The sequence below is a fragment of the Salmo salar genome, chromosome 09 (assembly GCF_965601325.2).
Source record: "Salmo salar chromosome 09, fSalSal1, whole genome shotgun sequence".
Lineage (NCBI taxonomy): Eukaryota > Metazoa > Chordata > Actinopteri > Salmoniformes > Salmonidae > Salmo > Salmo salar.
Window position 1 is genome coordinate 127,396,903 of NC_138299.1, and position 20,741 is coordinate 127,417,643.

Here is a 20,741-nt window from a genome sequence, read left to right on the forward strand (position 1 = left end):
CTTTTTCCCAGACAAAAAGCTTTGATCCCTTATTATTATAGTCTGGTGGTGGTGTCTAGGAATGTAATGTTCACCACCCAGGAACCATCCACCTGTCCCATACTGGGAGTCCAAACATGAACTACGCGTTTAAGACTGGAGTGTGGTTTGAACAGCATTTTGATGACCTGTCTATCTGTTCTCTGTTTGTCACAGATGTGAGGATGGTGAGCTGGAAGAGGGGGAGCTGGAGGATGATGGTGGAGAGGTGGAGATGGCTGAGGAGCCCAGCACCGGGGGAGGAGGAGAAGATGGAGGTGAAGGTGAAGAAGCAACAGCAGCAGAGGCGGCCCCCCCAGAGAAAATTCACCGTAGCAAAGAGCGCCACGCCAGCGGCGACGAGAAGGACGACGAGAAGGCCCGCCGCCACAAGAGGAAGAGGAAAAAAGAGAGGGAGCGGGAGAAGGAGAAGAGGAGAGCCAAGAAGAGACGCAAATCCAAGCACAAAGTAAGAGAGAGTGTGTGTGTGTGTGTGTGTGTGTGTGTGTGTGTGTGTGTGTGTGTGTGTGTGTGTGTGTGTGTGTGTTTCACATCCAGCTCAGCTCTGGCTTTCATCGTCCTATACAGACCCTTCAGATCAGGGATGTTATTGCTTTCCTACTGTTTAGTCTAAAGATGTTTCTTCGTACTTTGTTACTCAACCTCTCACTCTTTCTGTGTGGTGTTACAGCGTCATGCCTCCTCCAGTGATGACCACTCAGACTTTAGCGATGACTCTGACTACAGCCCAAGTGAGAAGAGGAAGTATCGGGACTATAGCCCTACGTACCCCCCTTCTGTAAGTTACCCCATGGTGGCACTCTAAATCACATGATACTTGCAGCGGAGTTGCTACTCTGTTTGTCACCTTGTAATTGCAGTGGTCTAACAATGATTTTGTTTCCTACCCAGTCCCTTGGAGGTTACCCACCAGCCCCGTCCTCTGGCCACGGGGGCCCCATGCCTAAGAAGGGCAGCTACGTAAAGATGGACAAGCAAAGCTACGGGGGCTACGGCGATTATGAAGAGGAGAACTACGAGGGAGAGGAGGATGAGGAGATGGGCGATGAAGACTACGATGACTTCACCAAGGAGCTCAACCAGTACCGCAAGGCCAAGGAGGGAGGCAGCGGCGATGGGGGTGGAAGGGGCAACTGTCGCGGGGGCAGAGGTAGAAAAAATGGGGTCAGAGGTGAATTGAACGACCCTTACTAGTTTGCTTGCAGGTCCCCGCATGCCGTGGAGATGCTGACACAAGGTGCTGACAGTGTTTATTTTTCTTTCTCCACAGGAGGTAAAGGTCGTATGAAGAACCAGAGAGGTCGAGGAGGCATGAGAGGAGGAGGGCGTGGAGGTAGAGGAAGAGGAGGGAGCAGGGGTCGGGGACGAGGGGGCAAGATGGGCGGAGACAATGAGGATGGAGAAGGGATGATGTATGGAGGAGGAGGAGACGAGATGGAGGTGAGTCAAAGACAGTCATCCTCTGGCCCCAGATGCACAGATCATTTCACATTGTTTATCAATGATACTGGTGTGCTTGCTAAATTATATTGTTTTGGGAAAGTATATTGTTTTGTTTCTGAATTGTTCCTCACCCAGTTGATGTTGTGTTCTAGTATGGAGATGATGACTATGACCACATGGGTGAAGATGACTATGATGAATACTCTCAGTACAGGAAGTCCAAAGACCGTGGAAGGGGTGAGTTGGCTGTCAGAATGTGAAGGATTACCACTATTATTCATACTACACAATACTTAGTCATGCTACAGTAATACAGACATGCTAGGTTAGCTGTTCTGATGTCCTTCCTAAGTAAACATTCTTTGCACCCGATCCAAAATGGTTGCCTGTCTTGTTCCATTGTAGCCCACTGATGAAGTGTCTCTCTCTCTGCTCCAACCAGGTGGTAAAGGTGGGCGTGGCCGGGGCCGGGGGAAACAGGGGCGTGGTATGAACCGGGGAGGCCGAGGGAGGAACCGGGGGAGAGGCCGAGGGGGCGGAGACCAGGGTCACGATGAGGACAACAATGGAGACAATGGGGACATGGGGGTGAGAATAAAACCAACTACAACACCTTACAGACCTGCTCGCTCATCTGAATGAATACTCAACCTGTACAAGTTTCTGATAATGCTCTGAAACTAGTAATGCTTGTGTTGTGGTGCAGGATGGAGGAGGAGGCCAGCACAACAAGCACCAGGGGGACAAGCATCAAGACAAGAAAGGGAAAGCCATCTGCAAGTACTACATGGAGGGCCGCTGTACTTGGGTAAGAAGGAAATCATGGAATTTGAGCGGAGATAATGTTCTTGCCAGGCATTCTCAATAGAATGTCAAATCATTCTTCTTCTAACATATGTTACCGTCAACTGCTTTTTAAAATCTTGTCCAAACGTGATTTTTATTGTTTTATTGCTTTGCCAACTTTCCAGGGGGAACATTGCAACTTCAGCCACGACATTGAGCTGCCCAAGAAGAAAGAACTCTGCAAGTTCTACATCACTGGCTTCTGCGCACGGGCTGAAAACTGCCCCTACATGCATGATATCCTTTACCTGCAGTCCACTTTGTATCAGATTGGACATTTCCTATAATTTCTTCAGTGTGTGTTTCCAGCTAGCATAGCTAGAACGGCCATACTAGTTGTCAAGTTTAGTATAGCCTATATCAGTGCTACCCCCGAGACAGTCTTTGAGTGAGTTCAGTCCATCCAGGCCTTCCATAGTTCCTTAACTCCCCAGCACGTGATTTCCCCTGCAAGTTGTTCCACACCACCGGGAGCTGTGTGAATGGAGACGAATGCATGTTCTCCCACGAGCCTCTCACCGACGACACCCAAGACCTGCTAAACAAGGTTAGCCATCCTCAAGTGGATTTAGACACCAATTCTCTCTGTTTCTTTAACCTCTCTGGGGTATGTGGGACGCTAGCGGGACACACTATTCAACAGCCAGTGAAATAGCAGGGCGGCAAATTCAAAACAACAAAATTCTCATAATTCAAATTTCTCAAACATACAACTATTATATCCCATTTTAAAGATAAAGTTCTCATTAATCCAACCACATTGTCCGATTTCAAAAAGGCTTTACGGCGAAAGCATAACATTAGATTATGTTAGGACAGCGCCGAGACAAGAAAAACCACACAGCCATTTTCCAAGCAAGGAGAGGCGTCACAAAAACCAGAAATACAGCTAAAATGAAACATTAACCTTTGATGATCTTCATCAGATGGCACTCATAGGACTTCATGTTACACAATACATGTATGTTTTGCTCGATAAAGTTCATATTTATATCCAAAAACCACATTTAACATTGGCGTGTAATGTTCAGAAATGTTTTGCCTCCCAAAACTCCCGGTGAATGAGCACATCAATTTACAGAAATACTGATCATAAACGTTGATCAAATATTCAACAGTTATTCAAAGAATTATAGATACACTTCTCCTTAATGCAACCGCTGTGTCAGATTTCAAAAAAGCTTTATGGCGAAAGCAAATTTTGCAATAATCTGATTACAGCACTCAGATATCAAAACAAGCCATACAGATACCCGCCATTTTGGAGTCAACAGAAATGACAAAAATGTCATTATAAATATTCACTTACCTTTGATGATCTTCATCGGAATGCACTCCCAGGAATCCCAGTTCCAGAATAAATGTTAGTTTTGTTCGATAAAGTTCATCGTTATGTCCAAATACCTCCATTTTGTTGGCGCGTTAGGTTCACTATTCCAAATGTAAAGCACGCGCTTACTAAGTCAAACGATGTATAGAATCAATCTTTAGGATGTTTTTATCATAAATCTTCCATAATATTCCAACCGGACGATTCCTTTGTCTTCAAAAAAAGAAAAGGAACAGCTAACTTTCACGTGAGTGCGCGCCACTGAGCTCATGTCATTTTCTCACTCATCTACTTCCAGGAGCTCTTATTCTCTCCCTATTCACAGTAGAAGCATGGAACAACGTTCTAAAGACTGTTGACATCTAGTGGAAGCCTTAGGAAGTGCAAAATGAACCCCAAGTCACTGTATACTGTATAGGCAATCACTTGAAAAACTACAAACCTCAGATTTCCACACTTCCTGGTTGGATTTTTCTCCGTTTTTTGCCTGCCATATGAGTTCTGTTATACTCACAGACATCATTCAAACAGTTTTAGAAACTTCAGAGTGTTTTCTATCCAAATCTACTAATAATATGCATATCCTACCTTCTGAGCCTGAGTAGCAGGCAGTTTACTACTTGGACGTCAAAATACTGCCCCCTACCCTAGAGAAGTTAACTCACTCACTCTCCTCTGTGTTAGTCTGTTAACCCCTTTTGACCACCTTTTCATCTGTTTGTAGATGCTGGCGGAGGATGCCGAGGCTGGAGCTGAGGATGAGAAGGAGGTGGAGGAGCTAAAGAAGCAGGGGATCAACCCCCTTCCCAAGCCTCCTCCTGGGGTGGGCCTGCTCCCGACACCGCCCAGACCAGGGCCGCCCGACAACTCTGGCCCTGGGGACTTTGGATCTCCTGGACCACCACAGGGCCCCATGTCCCCCAACGGCCTACCCGGCCCAGGGCCTAACCAAGGGCCCAGTCCCTGTCCTGGTCCCCTTCCCGCCTACCCAGACAGTGGCTCCTACCAGGGCCCTCCCAATCCCAATGGTCCCGCACCCCCATCCATGGGCCCCCCACCCCCTTGTCCTGGCAATGGAGGGAAGAAGATCCCCTCGTTGTTTGAGATCAAGGTGCAGCCTACGGGACAGCTAGCTCAGAAACTAGCTAATCACAGGTGAGCTTTTCACATCCATCCAAACCTATTTATGTGGCTTTTATAGTTTGAGTATGCACTAGGAACATGGTATAACTCAATGATCTTTCTCTCTACAGAGGTCAGACCCCAGGAACTGCCACAGGCCAAGCTGGTGCCACTGGCCCCCAAGGACACCCTGGTGGGCCTCCGCCTCGGTTCCCTCCACCTGGCATGATGCCCCCAGACATGTCCATGGGTCCTCCCCCACCCATGGGCCCTGGAGGACCGCCCATGATGCCAGGCTTTGGCCCAGAAGGGGGGCCTATGATGCCCCCCGGACCTCCTCCAGGGGGTAACTTCTTTGATAACTTCTTCAACCAGCAGCAAGACATGAATATGGATGGGGTGGTGGAGGAAGGTGAGCTGATATCGTATTGCATCATGAACGAAGCATACAATCACTGTTCGCATCAGAGACTAATGTTGGCCCCTCCAATATCATTTCAGATTGAATCTAAACCTGTGCTGTTATGTGTCTCTGAGAGTGTTGTATATTGTAGTTGTCAACCTTCCTCCTATACCTTTCAGGTGATCACTTCCAGGGCTTTGTAGGGATGGAGGTGAAAGAAGCAAGAGGATCGGGAGGAAACCAGAGCTCCGTGGGAGGCCCCGACGTCCCCGCAAACGGAGGCTCGGCCAATCAGCAGGCGGGGATGGGAGTGCCTGACTTTCTGCCGCCGGCCCAACGCATGCTGTTCATGAGAATTCAGCAGAAACAGCAGGAGGACGAGGAGAGGGCCAGACTTGCCAAGGGGGTAGGAGAGAGGGACGCGGAAGGTACGCTCTATATATACACACACACACACACACACACACACACACACACACACACACACACACACACACACACACACAGACTGTAGACCAGGGGTGGGCAACATGCGTTCAATGTTCTTCTTATACCTAAAGGGGTCCTAAAATTCTAAATCACATATCTAAATGATCCTTGGTATGACCATTTTAAAACAATTCTATATGTTAGCTTAGTAGACCCCCCCCAGGCATAGACACTCCAGGCCACTCTTTAAAAAAAAAAAAAAAAAATGTGATTGGATAGAGAGAGGGGGGAAAGGTAGAGGAGAGAGTTGCTGAAATAGCAGTGGGCCGGATTCGAATCCATGCTGCAGCAGTACACTGGAGGCAGCGACCTAGACCGTTACACCACTCTAGGCCACCCAGGCCACTCTTGAATGTCTAAAACTAGATAGAAAGTACACTACATGACCAAAAGTCTGTGGACACCTGCTCGTCGAACATCTCATTCCAAAATCATGGGCTTTAATATGGAGTTTGTACCCTTTTTGGTGCTATAACAGCCCCTACTCTTCTGGGAAGGCTTTCCACTAGATGTTGGAACATTGCTGCGGGACTTGCTTCCATTCAGCTACAAGAGCATTAGTGAGGTCTGACACAAAAGGTGTTCGATGGGGTTGAGGTCAGGGCTCTGTGCAGGCCAGTTAAGTTCTTCCACATCGATCTTGACAAATCATTTCTGTATGGACCTCACTTTGTGCAAGGGGGCATTGTCATGGTTAAACAGGAAAGGGCCTTCCCCAAACTGTTGCCAAAACTGTACAGTTGGCACTATGCATTGGGGCAGGCAGCGTTCTCCTGCCTGGCATCCGTCAAACCTTGATTTGTCCATCGGACTGCCAGATGGTGAAGCGTGATTCATCACTCTAGAGAATGCATTTCCACTGCTCCAGAGTCCAATGGCGGCGAGCTTTAAACACTCCAGCCGACGCTTGGCATTGCACATAGTGATCTTAGGCTTGTGTGAGGCTGCTTGGCCATAGAATCTCCTTTCATGTAGCTCCCAATGAACAGTTATTGTGCTGATGTTGCTTCCAGAGGCAGTTTGGAACTTGGTAGTGAATGTTGCAACTGAGGACAGACGCTTCAACACTCGGCGGTTCCGTTCTGTGAGCTTGTGTGGCCTACCACTTCACGGCTGAGCCGTTGTTGCTCCTAGACATTTCCACTTCAAAATAACAGCACTTACAGTTGACCGGTGCAGCTCTCGCAGGTCAGAAATTTGACGAACTGACTTGTTGGAAAGGTGGCATCCTGTGACGATGCCACGTTGAGTGTGATGAAAGAAATTAAAGCTGAAATAAATCATTCTCTACTATTATTCTGACATTTCACATACTTAAAATAAAGTGGTGATCTTAACTGACCTAAAACAGGGAATTATTACTAGGATTAAATGTCAGGAATTGTGAAAAACTGAGTTCAAATGTGTTTGGCTAAGGTGTATGTAAACTTCCGACTTCAACTGTATGTTCCCAAGTATTCCCACGCATAATAGAGATACATGTGATCGTATACAAATGTAATCAAGGTTTGAAATTATTATGTTTTAGTTAAATATTATATGTTTGGTATTCTTGTGTTCCGGCCACCTGACCATCCGCTCAAGAAACAATCAGCCCGCGGCTAAATCTAGTTGATGATCCCTGATTTAGGTGGTTTTCATTAGGGATGTGAGAAATTGACAATTTTGCTTTACGTTTAACCTCTATGGGCTAGGTGGGACGCAAGCGTCCCACCCATGGTGCACTCCATCAACAGCAGGTGCATTTCAAGAGCGGCAAATTTGAATCCAAATAAATGTCAAAATTCAAATTTTTCAAACATACAACTATTTTACACCCTTTGAAAGATAAACATCTCCTTAATCTAACCACGTTTTACGATTTCAAAAAGGTTTTACGGCGAAAGCATAAATTTAGAGTATGTTAGGACAGTACATTTACAAGAGTTGTGTGTAATGTTTTGTCAATTCAAAGACAGGGTCACCAAAACCATAAAACCAGCTAAAATGATGCACTAACCTTTTACAATCTCCATCACATGACACTCCTAGGACATTATGTTAGACAATGCATGCATTTTTAGTTCTATCAAGTTCATATTTATATCCAAAAACAGCGTTTTACTATGGCATTGATGTTGAGGAAATCGTTTCCCTCCAATAACCGGCAGTCAAGTCAGCACCACAAATTAAATAATTAAAATTAGAAAACATTGGTAAAATATTATATTGTCATTTAAAGAATTATAGATTTACATCTCTTGAACGCAATCAACTTGCCAGATTTAAAAATAACCTTACTGGGAAATCACACTTTGCAATAATCTGAGCACTGCGCCCAGAAAAATACGCGTTGCGATACAGACTAGCCGTCATGTTGGGGAGATCTAAAATCGAAAATACTATGTAAATAATCCATTACCTTTGATTCTCTTCATCCAAAAAAGCTCATCATTTATGTCCAAAAATCTCCGTCTTGTTAGCACATGATCTAAGCCCGCCGGACTTCACTTCATGAACGAGGGGAAAAAATATATTTACGTTCGTTCAAACATGTCAAACGTTGTATAGCATAAATCATTAGGGCCTTTTTTAACCAGAACATGAATAATATTCAAGGTGGACGAATGCATTCTCTTTTATAACGTATTGGAACGAGGGTACCCAACATGAACTCGCGCGCCAGGTGTCTAATGGGCCATCATCGTTCCATGGCTCTTGTTCGGTCAGATCTCCCTCCAGAAGACTCAAAACACTTTGTAAAGGCTGGTGACATCTAGTGGAAGCAATAGGAAGTGCCAAAATATTCCTCAGCCCCTGTGTTTTTCAATGGCATAGGTTTAAAGGTAATACAACACATCAGGTATCCACTTCCTGTCAGAAAATGTCTCAGGGTTTTTCCTGCCAAATGAGTTCTGTTATACTCACTCACAGATACCATTCAAACAGTTTTAGAAACGTTAGGGTGTTTTCTATCCATATATAATAAGTATATGCATATTCTAGTTACTGGGTAGGATTAGTAACCAGATTAAATCGGGTACATTTTTTTATCCAGCCGTGCAAATACTGCCCCCTAGCCCTAACAGGTTAAATGGCTTTTTTTAAAATCGGTTTTCCATTAAAACGATTTTTTTTAAATCATACAATTCCACATCAATGCAGAATGATAGTCTTATTACCTTTGTATGGCCACTAGGGAATGGCAATGCAGTTACATCTACCGCAGTCATATACCCATGAAAGGGCCTCGGCTAAGGCTGTAAGGGGTCAGTCACCAGGCAGACCGTCAGAACCGTGCACTAGGCCTTTATACCAGCAATCAAAAGCTGTATCTCGCAATGGAATGCTGAATCTTGCAATTTCTTTGCTTGCAACATCTCGCAAAGTCAGTAAAGCAGGGCCTGTCATCAATGAAATAGGCTAGGATATTTTACACACTACAGACCGAAGACTGATTCTGGGTCAGAGTTTTGTGCGTAACAGAGCAGCGCACTGGCTGCGATCTATTGAAAGTCAGACTTCGATCCAAGCTTTTGTCGGGACGGAAGGCGTCTTCCTCCACCTCCCCCCTCAGTCTCATCATTAGCAAAGAGCAGGCGAGCCAGCTGCACTGTGATAAAAAAAAATTGTGGGGGGGAAACATTCTTCTCAATGTTAAGGATCCCAATTTGGTTTAAAAGTTTGAATGTTTAAATGTTCACACCCCTGGTTTTCACTGGTTGTGGTTCTACTTTATACCTTACAGACCATCAGTACGGTTGACTATGTCACTGATTCCTGTTGCTTTATCTCCTAGGTGACTCAGCTAACTGGTACTCCAGTGAGGATGAGGATGGAGGCGGCAGTGTCACATCTATCCTGAAGACGCTCCGCCAGCAGAGCCAGGGGCCCCCCAAACCTGAGGGTCCCCCCAGCGACCCCCGCCTCCAGAAAGGCTCCCCAGCGCACCCCTCCATCCGACCGGCGGACTCCCGTCCGGGGGACCCCCGGCTGGCTCGCGACCCCCGCCTCTCCCGGGCCACAGACTCTGCCCAGGCGTTGGACTCTCCCAACCCCTCCTTGGCCTCCACCGTCACCCCTGCAGACCCCCGCCTGGCACGGCTCGCTACCGCCACCCTCACCCCCAAACCAGACGCCCCCCTGGTGTACAAGCCCCCGCCCCTCACGGCTCCCCCTGCGGAGGAGGAGGAGACGGAGAGGGTTCTGAGGGACAAGCCTGTGCCCATCCCCCTGGACCCCCTGATGGGCATGGCCCTGAGGGACCCGCGCTCCCAGCTGAAGCAGTTCAGCCACATCAAGAAGGACATTCTCCTGCACATGCCCCCATACGCTAAGACAGTGACATGGAACCCTGAGGACCTCATCCCCATCCCAATCCCTAAACAGGACCTCCTCCCCCTCCCCCCAGGCATCCCCCCTGTCTCAGCCCTGGACCCCCGCCTCTCACGCAGCCAGCAGCGAATCCACACGGCCCTCCCCCCTACCCCACCCGTCCCCCCTCCCTCCTTAGAACCCCCCACCCCAGCCTCCTCCTCCTCCCTCCCAGACTTTGAACTGCTCTCTCGCATCCTCAAGACTGTTAACGCCTCATCCGGCCCTTCCCAGTCATCCCCTTCTCTCCCCCTTGTCCCTCCACCGGCCTTATTGCCGGCGCCTCCTGCTTTGTTGCCCACCCCTGTCGACAAGCCCGTCGATCCTCGAATGGCCCGCAAAGCTCCCGCTGACCCCCGGCTCCAGCCGCAGAAATCTGTTCTGAAGCAGCCTTCAGAGTCCCCAGTCCCCCCTCTGACGGTCACCCCGGCAGCCCCTCCACCCACCTCCGGCGCCTCCTCCCCCACCATCGCCCCCTACGACCCTCGGCTACTGTCTGCAGGTGGAGTGGGTCGTGGAGGGGGAGCGGGTGTAGCTGGTGGCAGCAGTGTGCTGAGTGGTATCAGTCTTTATGATCCCCGGACTCCTAGTGCAGGTAAACTTGAGGGCCCTGGTGCCGCCACAAACACTACCCCCAGCAGCGGCCCCACAGAGCCCAAACTCAGTGAGGCGGCACCAGCCAAGCCCAAGGCCAAGGAGCCCCTGTTTGTCCGTAAGTCTGCCCTGGACCAGCCGGAGCCAGAGAAGAGCAGCGAACAGTCCACTGACCGATACAACAGCTATAACCGGCCCAGGCCGAAGCCTGCACCCTCGCCCTCCACCGGGCCCCCCGGAGGTCCTGCTGCCTCTGGCTCCTCCACGGCCGGACAGGGCCCCCATGGTGGTGCTGAGCAGGCCCCGGCGGGCGTCCACAACCTGCCTGTGTCCTCGCTCTTCAGCATGGTGAAACAGGCCAGCAAGCCCAGCGGGTCCGGCAGCCCCTTTGGTGGGAACAGCCCTGCCCAGCCTGGCGACACCACCACCACCACAGAGCAGGACAATGCTTCTCTGAAGGAGGTTTTCAAAGGCTTTGACCCCACGGCATCACCCTTCTGCCAGTGATATCTGAGCCTATCCTGGTCGAACATTGTTTTAGAGACGAACACTGAACGCATCAGCAAGGAGCGCACTGAGGCAGAAGTTGGACTGGCCACAGACTGAACGTTTGAACGTGTTGCTCAGGCGTCACACCTGCAGTGTTTGCTAATCAGATTCTATAACAGACTTTGGGGCCAGGGAGGAAGGGTTTAGGGTGGGTATGTCGGAGTCTGGGAAAGAGCGAACTCTATTTTAAAACAAACAGATGTATAAATAAATCTATTCCCTTTACGAGAGTCCCTCCCTACTTTAAGAGAAAACAATTATAGGACAACAAAAACGAGTCCACAGATTTAAATGGGCTGTACTCCTAGTCCTGTTCATTTTCCTTTGCATTTGTTTGTAACTCCAGTCTCCAAGCTCTCCCTTTTATCATCCATTCTGTCCATATCCCACCAACCCTTTCACGTCACTAGCTTCCACTGTGTCGCCGTCAGAAGAATACTTGTCAATCATTGTAGCTTTTCTAGTACAATCACAGGCAACGATAACACATAGAGAACATTCACTGCCACTCCCTCTGCCTGTTGTGTTATAACAGTACAGTATATTATATATGAATACAACTCTTTTGTTGCTTGATTTGAAGTAATTTCTTTGCACTGTCCGTCTGTTATCTGCCAGTCTTTCCCCTCTGTTGGCTCTCTTCTTTTTTAATATTTGAGCCCTCTGCTCTGTCAGCACTGTTATCTCTAACCTATTCTGTCTGTCTGTTGTGTGTCGGGGTGAAGCCTATGACTATGTCGGCCATGTTGGTCCCACTACCCCACACACCGCTGCTTGAGGTTCCACTTACACCTCTCTGCCACTGAGTCAGAACTGTGAATTGAAAACCACATTGTCCATCTGTCACGTGAGATATGATCATTTTAATTTATTTTATATACTTGAGATATCTGCCTCTCCCTTCTCCTCCCTATGTCACATGACAGTTAATTCAAATCATTTGATATTGTGTGTGTGTGTGTGTGTGTATATATGTATATATGTATATATGTATGTATATATATGTATGTGTATATATATATATATATATTGTGTGTGTGTGTGTCTATATTATATATATATATAATTAGAAAGAAATACATTTATTTCCCCTGCATTTAAGTGGGATGCAGCCTGTAACCGTGAGAGGAGAAACAGACACTGACATTCTTGTTTTGTTGAAGGTTCAAACAAATAAAATAAACTCAATTCCATAGAGGTATGAAAGCCTGGCTACACAAGCATCTAGTTGTTTCTACTTTTGTTTTGCCCTTTGCAAAAAGTGACTGCTTTATAAATAGAACAGTGTCCTGTTTGACGAGAGGTAACATTTTGTAACCGTTCACTGTAGGGGAAGTTGTGAAGTATTTAATAAAGGCGATACGTGATCAACCAGTAACTGACCAGTGTTTCTCGTAGTTTGGTGGGCAGCCTAGACGGTAGGGCAGGCAAGCGTCTCTGTGGTAGTATGTCATCAACCTGTCATCCTAGTGTTTCCTGCTAACCATGATCCCTGTGTGACTCATTTCTTTACATCTCTTGGCTCCAGGAAGTCATGTCACCATCCATCACAGATCTCTTTAGCTAATGGTGGATGTCCACTGAGGATTTACCCTGGTGTTTTACCCAAAAGGCTCAGACTATTTTGTTTCCATCTATGCAGGCCGGAACCTGTGTCTCACTGGGCCATGGCTCCAGCGGACCTGCTCTGACTTGGAGCCAAGGCAAGTCCCTGGGTACTTTTTTAGCTTGCATTTACATACACAGTAACAATGGCTAACTGAACTTTAACACCTCACAAAGCAACCGTCTTGAATGATGCAGAGGTTGTTGATTCTGCCCGCCACAAGTCTTTAGCGTCACGCTACTGATGGAAACACATTGGGCTTGTTCGACGTTGCAGGCGACTGCCGACTGACTGATGTACGAAGAACCTTTCATTATAAATAACTACTCATTATTATTTGTACTGTAGATCAGTCAGTCACAATTTACCCATGATACATTACAGTTTTGATACTCAAACATGGCCAAACACTACGCCACGCCCACGAACGTTAGCTTCTTCTCTGCAATGAGTCTGGATCTGAGTACCTCTCTGACCCCTCACCGACTGCGAAAACATTCGAGGCCATCTGATTGGTCCAGAAACTTATGGCTTGGTCCAGAGCCAGTACACACATGGGTAAAGCGCGGTTTGAAAATTCGGCATTGGCTTTGATAGTCTGGTTAGAGACGATCCAATCGCTGATTTCTTTGTTTTGTTCTTTGTTTTGTTCCCCTCGTCCCCACAAACGACTTCAATGATTGCAGTCTCAGACTAAATTATGTTGCGAATGACAGAGCAGTGGAAGAATTTAGTGTGAGTCATCAGGCTAGGTGACACCCTGGTGTGGAGGTAAGTCTATATAGGAAACCACCATAATGGTTCCTACCTTACACAGGATCTCAAACAGATGGGTTAAAAACCTGACATAACCTTTTGTTGGTTTGATATGGTTTAGTGTCACTTTGAGTTTCAGGCATGGTTGGCTGCTGAAGAACTTCTAAGAGTGACTTATTCTTAAAACATGTATGTGAATGTTGAGGTAGTGAGTATTCAGGCCACTGATTCCATACTGTATTGGGAAATTCTTGGGCTGCACCCAGTTCTTTTATGACAGGAATGCCTTTAGTTTTTGGCATTCAGGACAGGGAGTGTTACTTAGGCCTGATCCTAAAACTGCTCATGACCTTCCTCATGATCCCCCTGACAACGAACAAATCTGCAACAGTAGCCCAGGAATGAACATACCAGAAAAAGATCATTACGAAATCCTACTACAGTAGTGTTTGTTTTTGGTTTTATATTTAGATTTTTTTTTTTACCACGTCCTCTTAAATCTATATGAAGTGAAGGTACCTGCTCCTGGTGTGTGTGTGTGTGTGTATATATATATATATATATATATATATATACTGCTCAAAAAAATAAAGGGAACACTTAAACAACACAATGTAACTCCAAGTCAATCACACTTCTGTGAAATCAAACTGTCCACTTAGGAAGCAACACTGATTGACAAATTTCACATGCTGTTGTGCAAATGGAATAGACAACAGGTGGAAATTATAGGCAATTAGCAAGACACCCCCAATAAAGGAGTGGTTCTGCAGGTGGGGACCACAGACCACTTCTCAGTTCCTATGCTTCCTGGCTGATGTTTTGGTCACTTTTGAATGCTGGCGGTGCTTTCACTCTAGTGGTAGCATGAGACGGAGTCTACAACCCACACAAGTGGCTCAGGTAGTGCAGCTCATCCAGGATGGCACATCAATGCGAGCTGTGGCAAGAAGGTTTGCTGTGTCTGTCAGCGTAGTGTCCAGAGCATGGAGGCGCTACCAGGAGACAGGCCAGTACATCAGGAGATGTGGAGGAGGCCGTAGAAGGGCAACAACCCAGCAGCAGGACCACTACCTCCGCCTTTGTGCAAGGAGGAGCACTGCCAGAGCCCTGCAAAATGACCTCCAGCAGGCCACAAATGTGCATGTGTCTGCTCAAACGGTCAGAAACAGACTCCATGAGGGTGGTATGAGGGCCCGACGTCCACAGGTGAGGGTTGTGCTTACAGCCCAACACCGTGCAGGACGTTTGGCATTTGCCAGAGAACACCAAGAGTGGCAAATTCGCCACTGGCGCCCTGTGCTCTTCACAGATGAAAGCAGGTTCACACTGAGCACGTGACAGACGTGACAGAGTCTGGAGACGCCGTGGAGAACGTTCTGCTGCCTGCAACATCCTCCAGCATGACCGGTTTGGCGGTGGGTCAGTCATGGTGTGGGGTGGCATTTCTTTGAGGGGCCGCACAGCCCTCCATGTGCTCGCCAGAGGTAGCCTGACTGCCATTAGGTACCGAGATGAGATCCTCAGACCCCTTGTTAGACCATATGCTGGTGCGGTTGGCCCTGGGTTCCTCCTAATGCAAGACAATGCTAGACCTCATGTGGCTGGAGTGTGTCGGCAGTTCCTGCAAGAGGAAGGCATTGATGCTATGGACTGGCCTGCCTGTTCCCCAGACCTGAATCCAATTGAGCACATCTGGGACATCATGTCTCGCTCCATCCACCAACGCCACGTTGCACCACAGACTGTCCAGGAGTTGGCGGATGCTTTAGTCCAGGTCTGGGAGGAGATCCCTCAGGAGACCATCCGCCACCTCATCAGGAGCATGCCCAGGCATTGTAGGGAGGTCATACAGGCACGTGGAGGCCACACACACTACTGAGCCTCATTTTGACTTGTTTTAAGGACATTCCATCAAAGTTGGATCAGCCTGTAGTGTGGTTTTCCACTTTAATTTTGAGTGTGACTCCAAATCCAGACCTCCATGGGTTGATAAATTGGATTTCCATTGATTTATTTTTGTGTGATTTTGTTGTCAGCACATTCAACTATGTAAAGAAAAAAGTATTTAATAAGATTATTTCTTTCATTCAGATCTAGGATGTGTTGTTTAAGTGTTCCCTTTATTTTTTTGAGCAGTATATATATATATATATATATAGCATCCCTGATCTCCTTAAAGACCCAGTGCAGTCAAAAACGTGAATATCCTGTATTTGACATATATTTCCACACTATGAGGTTGGAAAAATACTATGAAAATGATAATGCCCTTTTAGTGTACGAGCTGTTTGAAAAGACAGCCTGAAATTTCAGCCTGTTTTGGTGGGATTGAGTTTTGGCCTGCTTGGTGACATCGCCAGGCGGTAAATTAGTTAGTAGACCAATAAAAAAGAGAGTTCCAATCCTCTCTGCCAATAACAGCTAATGTTCCGTTTTCCCCTCCCTACTCAGATCACTCCCAGACAATCCTAGCAAAATTCTTGCTTGAGAAATTGTTCTTTGCTAAGCTATTTTTGTTTGTTTTCAATTAAAATGGTCAAAAATAATCACAGTAAGGTAATTCATTATTACCCAGAAATTATTTGATATTGAGATAAAAATGGCTGCATTGGACATTTAATTATGGGTTAAAATAGGTCAGGATTGGAAGGCACCTGAGACTTGTAGTACTGCCATCAGCTGGGGGCTCCTTCTGTGTATTCAGAATTCTACCAACAGTCCTGCTTGATCACTGATCAACATCAGCTGAATCCTTCTAAACTCCGGTCTGAGCTGCTTTACTGGAGGAGTCAGCTGCAGAAAACATTAACCGTCATAAAAAAAAGGTTATTTTCCCAGACACAGATTAAGCCTAATCCTGGACTAAAGAGTATTCTCAATTGAGAATCCTAATTCAAAGCCCTAATAAATCCAGGACTAGGCTTAATCTGGGAAATCGGCCCTTAAAGTTGCACAACACTGTCATGCCATCTTCTTTTCATCTTCTTATGCATCAGATATGCAAACATTTTCAGGGCCAAACATTGGAGAAAATAGGATTTATTTTATTGGCTCCCACGAACAATGTACTTTAGCATTTTCTCAGCATCAGTGACGTTATTGTATATTTGGATGAACAGACTGACCTCAACCCCTTGGTATGTATCTGGTGGAGATATGACACAAGAGCTTTCTGGTATAGACAATGTTGTTGTGTTTGGTGGAGTAGGCCCATGTTGCATGCCAGTGAATATCTCCCTGTGGACAATGAATGCACACATCTCAAAATGCTGATAATATCCAAAACAATAAAACGGCCACAGTCTGGAGTGAGGCAAATTATAGAAAAATGTACCGCTCTTGATGTATACATGGGAAGCTTACCCACATGGGGTCGGTGGGGGGCTAAGGAGGGTTTTTCTATTCCTCCTCTGTGTGAACAGCATGTACCACTCCAAAGTGTTGTGCCAAACGTCTGGGACCGTCAAGTTTGCGATTCTCGTGGGACTTCAATCCCAGCTTGTACCCCCCCCCCCCCCCCCATTTCCTCTGCCCTTTGGAAGAATTCCACGGAACACTTGCCTTTCATGAGAATACTCCGGTCTGCGTACGGTAGAGACAACTTTGCTCCTCCACGCCACAGTGACCGTTTAAGAAACTTCAAAACAAAGCTCTGGCTTCCTTTGGAAATAACAGAGTGAAACGTCCAGTCCTCTTTAGCAGGCCCCTTCCCCTTGACTCACTACTTTATAGGTTGATGCTTTGAAGTACTAAAATAGGTTATTATGCAGTGATCTATTATGGGTGTTCAGGAACAAATGTTTTCCTTTTTTTTACTGCCATGAAGCATATTCACAGATATGTTTTGTTTTAGCACCTGCATTTCTTTTAAGGCTCTTATGAACTGATAGTCTGAGAAAGTAATATCTATATCAACAGGGAAATAGGATGCAGGTGTCTCTACTCTGACTCAACTGGCATTATCATCTACAATACAACCAAGACAAGCGGCACTGATTTAGGGTGATTAAGAAAACAAACGTGTTGTCAATTAATAAGGCCTTCGTCCTCCCCATGCCACCAACATTCAACATGGACATCTCCCAATCCTGTTGTGGTCAAAAGCACACAAACTCAGAATCCATCTGTGGAACAGGAGAAAGATTTATTCCAACTGTCTAAAAGTCGCCTGTAGTGCCCTTGAGTCGCACCCAAACTCCAACATGCCCCTCTGCTCCAAAAACATGTTTTTCAGGGTAGACTTTGGCATGAGAAATTGTGAAAAGGCCCTCTGGGTTCTCACTGTGTGAACTTGCCTCCCCACTCACTGTGAAGTATTGTGCCCTCCATCCCCTTGAGACTTGGTCACAATCAATGAGTCGTGAGCTCTGTTTATTTATCTTACTGCTCAGCTGTAGTGTTTCCCAGGTTCACTTTTAGTAGTGTATGTTTATTAGGTTCAAAATGTTCCAGCCCAATGGACCATCTACCAATCATTGATGAGTAGCCATCCGCCCAGGTTTGGCAGTGTAGTGTTTAGTCCCTTCCTCTCTTTCCTTGTTGTTGACTATTTTGGTTTGTTTGTTCTAGCGTGCCCTTATCCATGACCCACAAATCCACCCTGGCCCTGTCGTGGGGGGGACAGAGAGAATGATGGGAAAGGGAGGAGACAGGGATGGCTGGCCTTCCTTAAAGGGAAGTGTGTGTGTGTGCGTGTGTGTGAAGAGTGAGAGTGGGTGGGAAAGAAAAAAGAGAAATAGGGAGAAGAAACAGAGAGTGACTGGCTGTCTAACCGCCTGTGTGTACAGTAGCGTGGAGGACTGCTACTTTTTCAGCATCCTTCCTTCACCCTCTGCTATTTTCATCTGCCTCACCCCCTCCTGTTTTATCATTCATTATGTCTTTCACAGGCCTATACACCCAATGAAAAAAGTGTGTGGAAAAAGTGACCACAAATTAATTTTACAAGTTCATTCAATAAAGCATTCTATAATAAATGTTTATTGTCTCCTTGTTTTATTTGACAGAAATCTTTTAGTTGTCCGTCAACAAGACTGTCTGTCTTTTTACGACACGTTTTAAATTAGACTGGAAATAAATGAAATACACCAACACATAAGCATTTGGTGGCCATTCTCCTTCCTTACCCATTTCTATTGATGCAAAAGTGTCCAGTAGTTTTTCACTATGAGTTTATAACCATAACTGACTTGCACATCCTACTCTAAACTGGGTAGACAGTTGCAGTTGATTTGTGAGTGATTGAGTCAGGGTTACTGCTGCTTCACACTCTGACACTGAGTAGAACTTGACTGCCTGACTATTTCATCTCCTTCTCGCTTTGAGTCTTTCCAAATGGAGATTCTCAGCCCAACTTCCCCCCCTGAGTTTAGCTGAAGCACTCGGAGTAGTCTATAATGGAAACCACATGACATGAACACACACACATCCCAGAATTCCCAGGATTCCTGCTTGTGAGGTCACTCTGTTGCTCAGCTGTCCATTGTCCATGACTTTCACTGCCCAAATTCGCTCAATTTAATACTGTATGATTGTCAGTGTTCTCTGATCAACAATGGAGCCCTTGATGGATTTAGGTAGCCATCTGAGACTTTCTACGGGGTCGTGAGGGGAACCAAGATTGGGAGGGGTCATTGTAGCTGTGACCAGGCCCACATAGCCCTATTCAGCTCTGTGCTGTGAGAACTGGCCAGCTGTTGAACCCACACAGCAATGAAGGACCGCAGCATATGATAAACCCAGCAGCACAGGCAGAGAAAGTCCACAGCACGCCAGACAGATTAGAGGCAGGGTCGGGGTTGGAGGTGGAGGATGGAGTGACAGGACCCCCACAACCTTTCAGGGGGTCCTCTTGACTTCACCCCACCCTGTCTGTGTCCCCAATTACTCAACCGTTTTCATAACTCTCTCCCGTTTTGTAGAGTGCTTGTACTCTCTTTGATCTATCCACATTTATTATCAGTCTATTGCTCTGGCCTGTGTCATTTCTTATCTTGTGTACAGATTCTCTCAGCACTTCAAATGCTGGAATTGTATGGTGTGTGTGTGTGTGTGTGTGTGTGTGTGTGTGTGTGTGTGTGTGTGTGTGTGTGTGTGTGTGTGTGTGTGTGTGTGTGTGAGAGAGAGAGAGAGAGAGAGTGTCTGTGTGTTGGAACCTGTAAACAATTCCACTGTCAAGTTCTTGGGTTTAACTTTAATGAGCATTTAAACTACAAGACCATAAAAGTTAAATTAAGATTTCTTTTGTAGAAGGTTTTGGGGTTGTTCTGCCTGCATGTAATTTTACAGTCTGAAATCAATTCAGTGAAAAAAATGTCTGTCTTGCAGACCCGCCCAAAGAACAACACTGAACGTGAAACAAATATTTCTAATCTACCTTGCACGCATAATGCAAGGACCGTAAATCAGTTATTGCTCTGTTGTCAGTATGACTCCTGAAGACCTAACGTTTCAGACTGGTCTCAAAGCAAAACATATTATATTTTATTAAGATGAAAGGAGGGAAGTTGGTCGGGGTGGATGGGCGTATAATGCAAATGTCTAGCAACCCAAAGGTTGCGTGTTGGAATCTCCTCACTGACAACTTTAGCATTTTAGGTAATTAGCAACTTTTCAAATACTTACTACTTTTTTTTAGCATCTTTGCAGCTACTTAGCATGTTAGCTAACCCTTCCCTTAAACCTAACCTTAACCCTTTAACCTAACCTCTAATCTTAACCCTAACTTTAACCCCTGACCTACTGTAGCATATCACACTAAAGCAGTCGAAGGTAGCATATCATACTAAAGCAGTAGAACTTAATATATCATACTACACTGAACAAAAATATAATTTCAGGTCTTTGGACTGCGTCCACTTTTTGTGCATGGGGCCATCAGGTAAAGTTTGGGGAACAGTGCTGTCACATCACTTTCAGAGTTAACCACCGAGCCATTGGATGATTAATTATCTTGCGGGACAGTAGGCCTGCCTAGGTACTTCTTGGACATCATGACAGTTCCCCAGAGATGGGAAAAGCAATGACAGATCCATTTTAAATGCTGACTTTCACAATATCACATACTCAAAACCAGGGTCGCAACTTTCACTGTCCCGCCAGATTCTGAAATTGCATTTTTGTCCCCCCCCAGTTTTATCATTGGAATGTGATACAAAACAAGGCAACAGTGTGCTTTAGGACCATACGGACGCCTCCGAGCCGTCGGG

The 20,741-nt window shown here is 46.2% G+C and overlaps 1 protein-coding gene across 2 annotated transcripts in view; it reads left to right on the forward strand.

Annotated features, from left to right (window-relative positions):
* Nucleotides 1-12,546, forward strand: part of LOC106612521 (zinc finger CCCH domain-containing protein 4) — a 17,528-nt gene extending 4,982 nt beyond the window's left edge. Inside the window, exons 2-14 of one of the 2 annotated variants that reach the window (XM_045724446.2) lie at nt 196-487; nt 710-817; nt 931-1,210; nt 1,310-1,479; nt 1,635-1,719; nt 1,925-2,070; nt 2,189-2,290; nt 2,454-2,565; nt 2,766-2,875; nt 4,383-4,813; nt 4,912-5,192; nt 5,363-5,611; nt 9,451-12,546. In XM_045724446.2, the coding sequence (XP_045580402.1) occupies nt 196-487; nt 710-817; nt 931-1,210; nt 1,310-1,479; nt 1,635-1,719; nt 1,925-2,070; nt 2,189-2,290; nt 2,454-2,565; nt 2,766-2,875; nt 4,383-4,813; nt 4,912-5,192; nt 5,363-5,611; nt 9,451-11,126 (4,042 nt within the window). In that variant the 3' untranslated portion in view covers nt 11,127-12,546. The remainder of the gene's footprint in view (nt 1-195; nt 488-709; nt 818-930; nt 1,211-1,309; nt 1,480-1,634; nt 1,720-1,924; nt 2,071-2,188; nt 2,291-2,453; nt 2,566-2,765; nt 2,876-4,382; nt 4,814-4,911; nt 5,193-5,362; nt 5,612-9,450) is intronic. The other variant, XM_045724447.2, reaches the window with a different exon arrangement.
* The last annotated feature ends 8,195 nt before the right edge of the window (nt 12,547-20,741 follow it).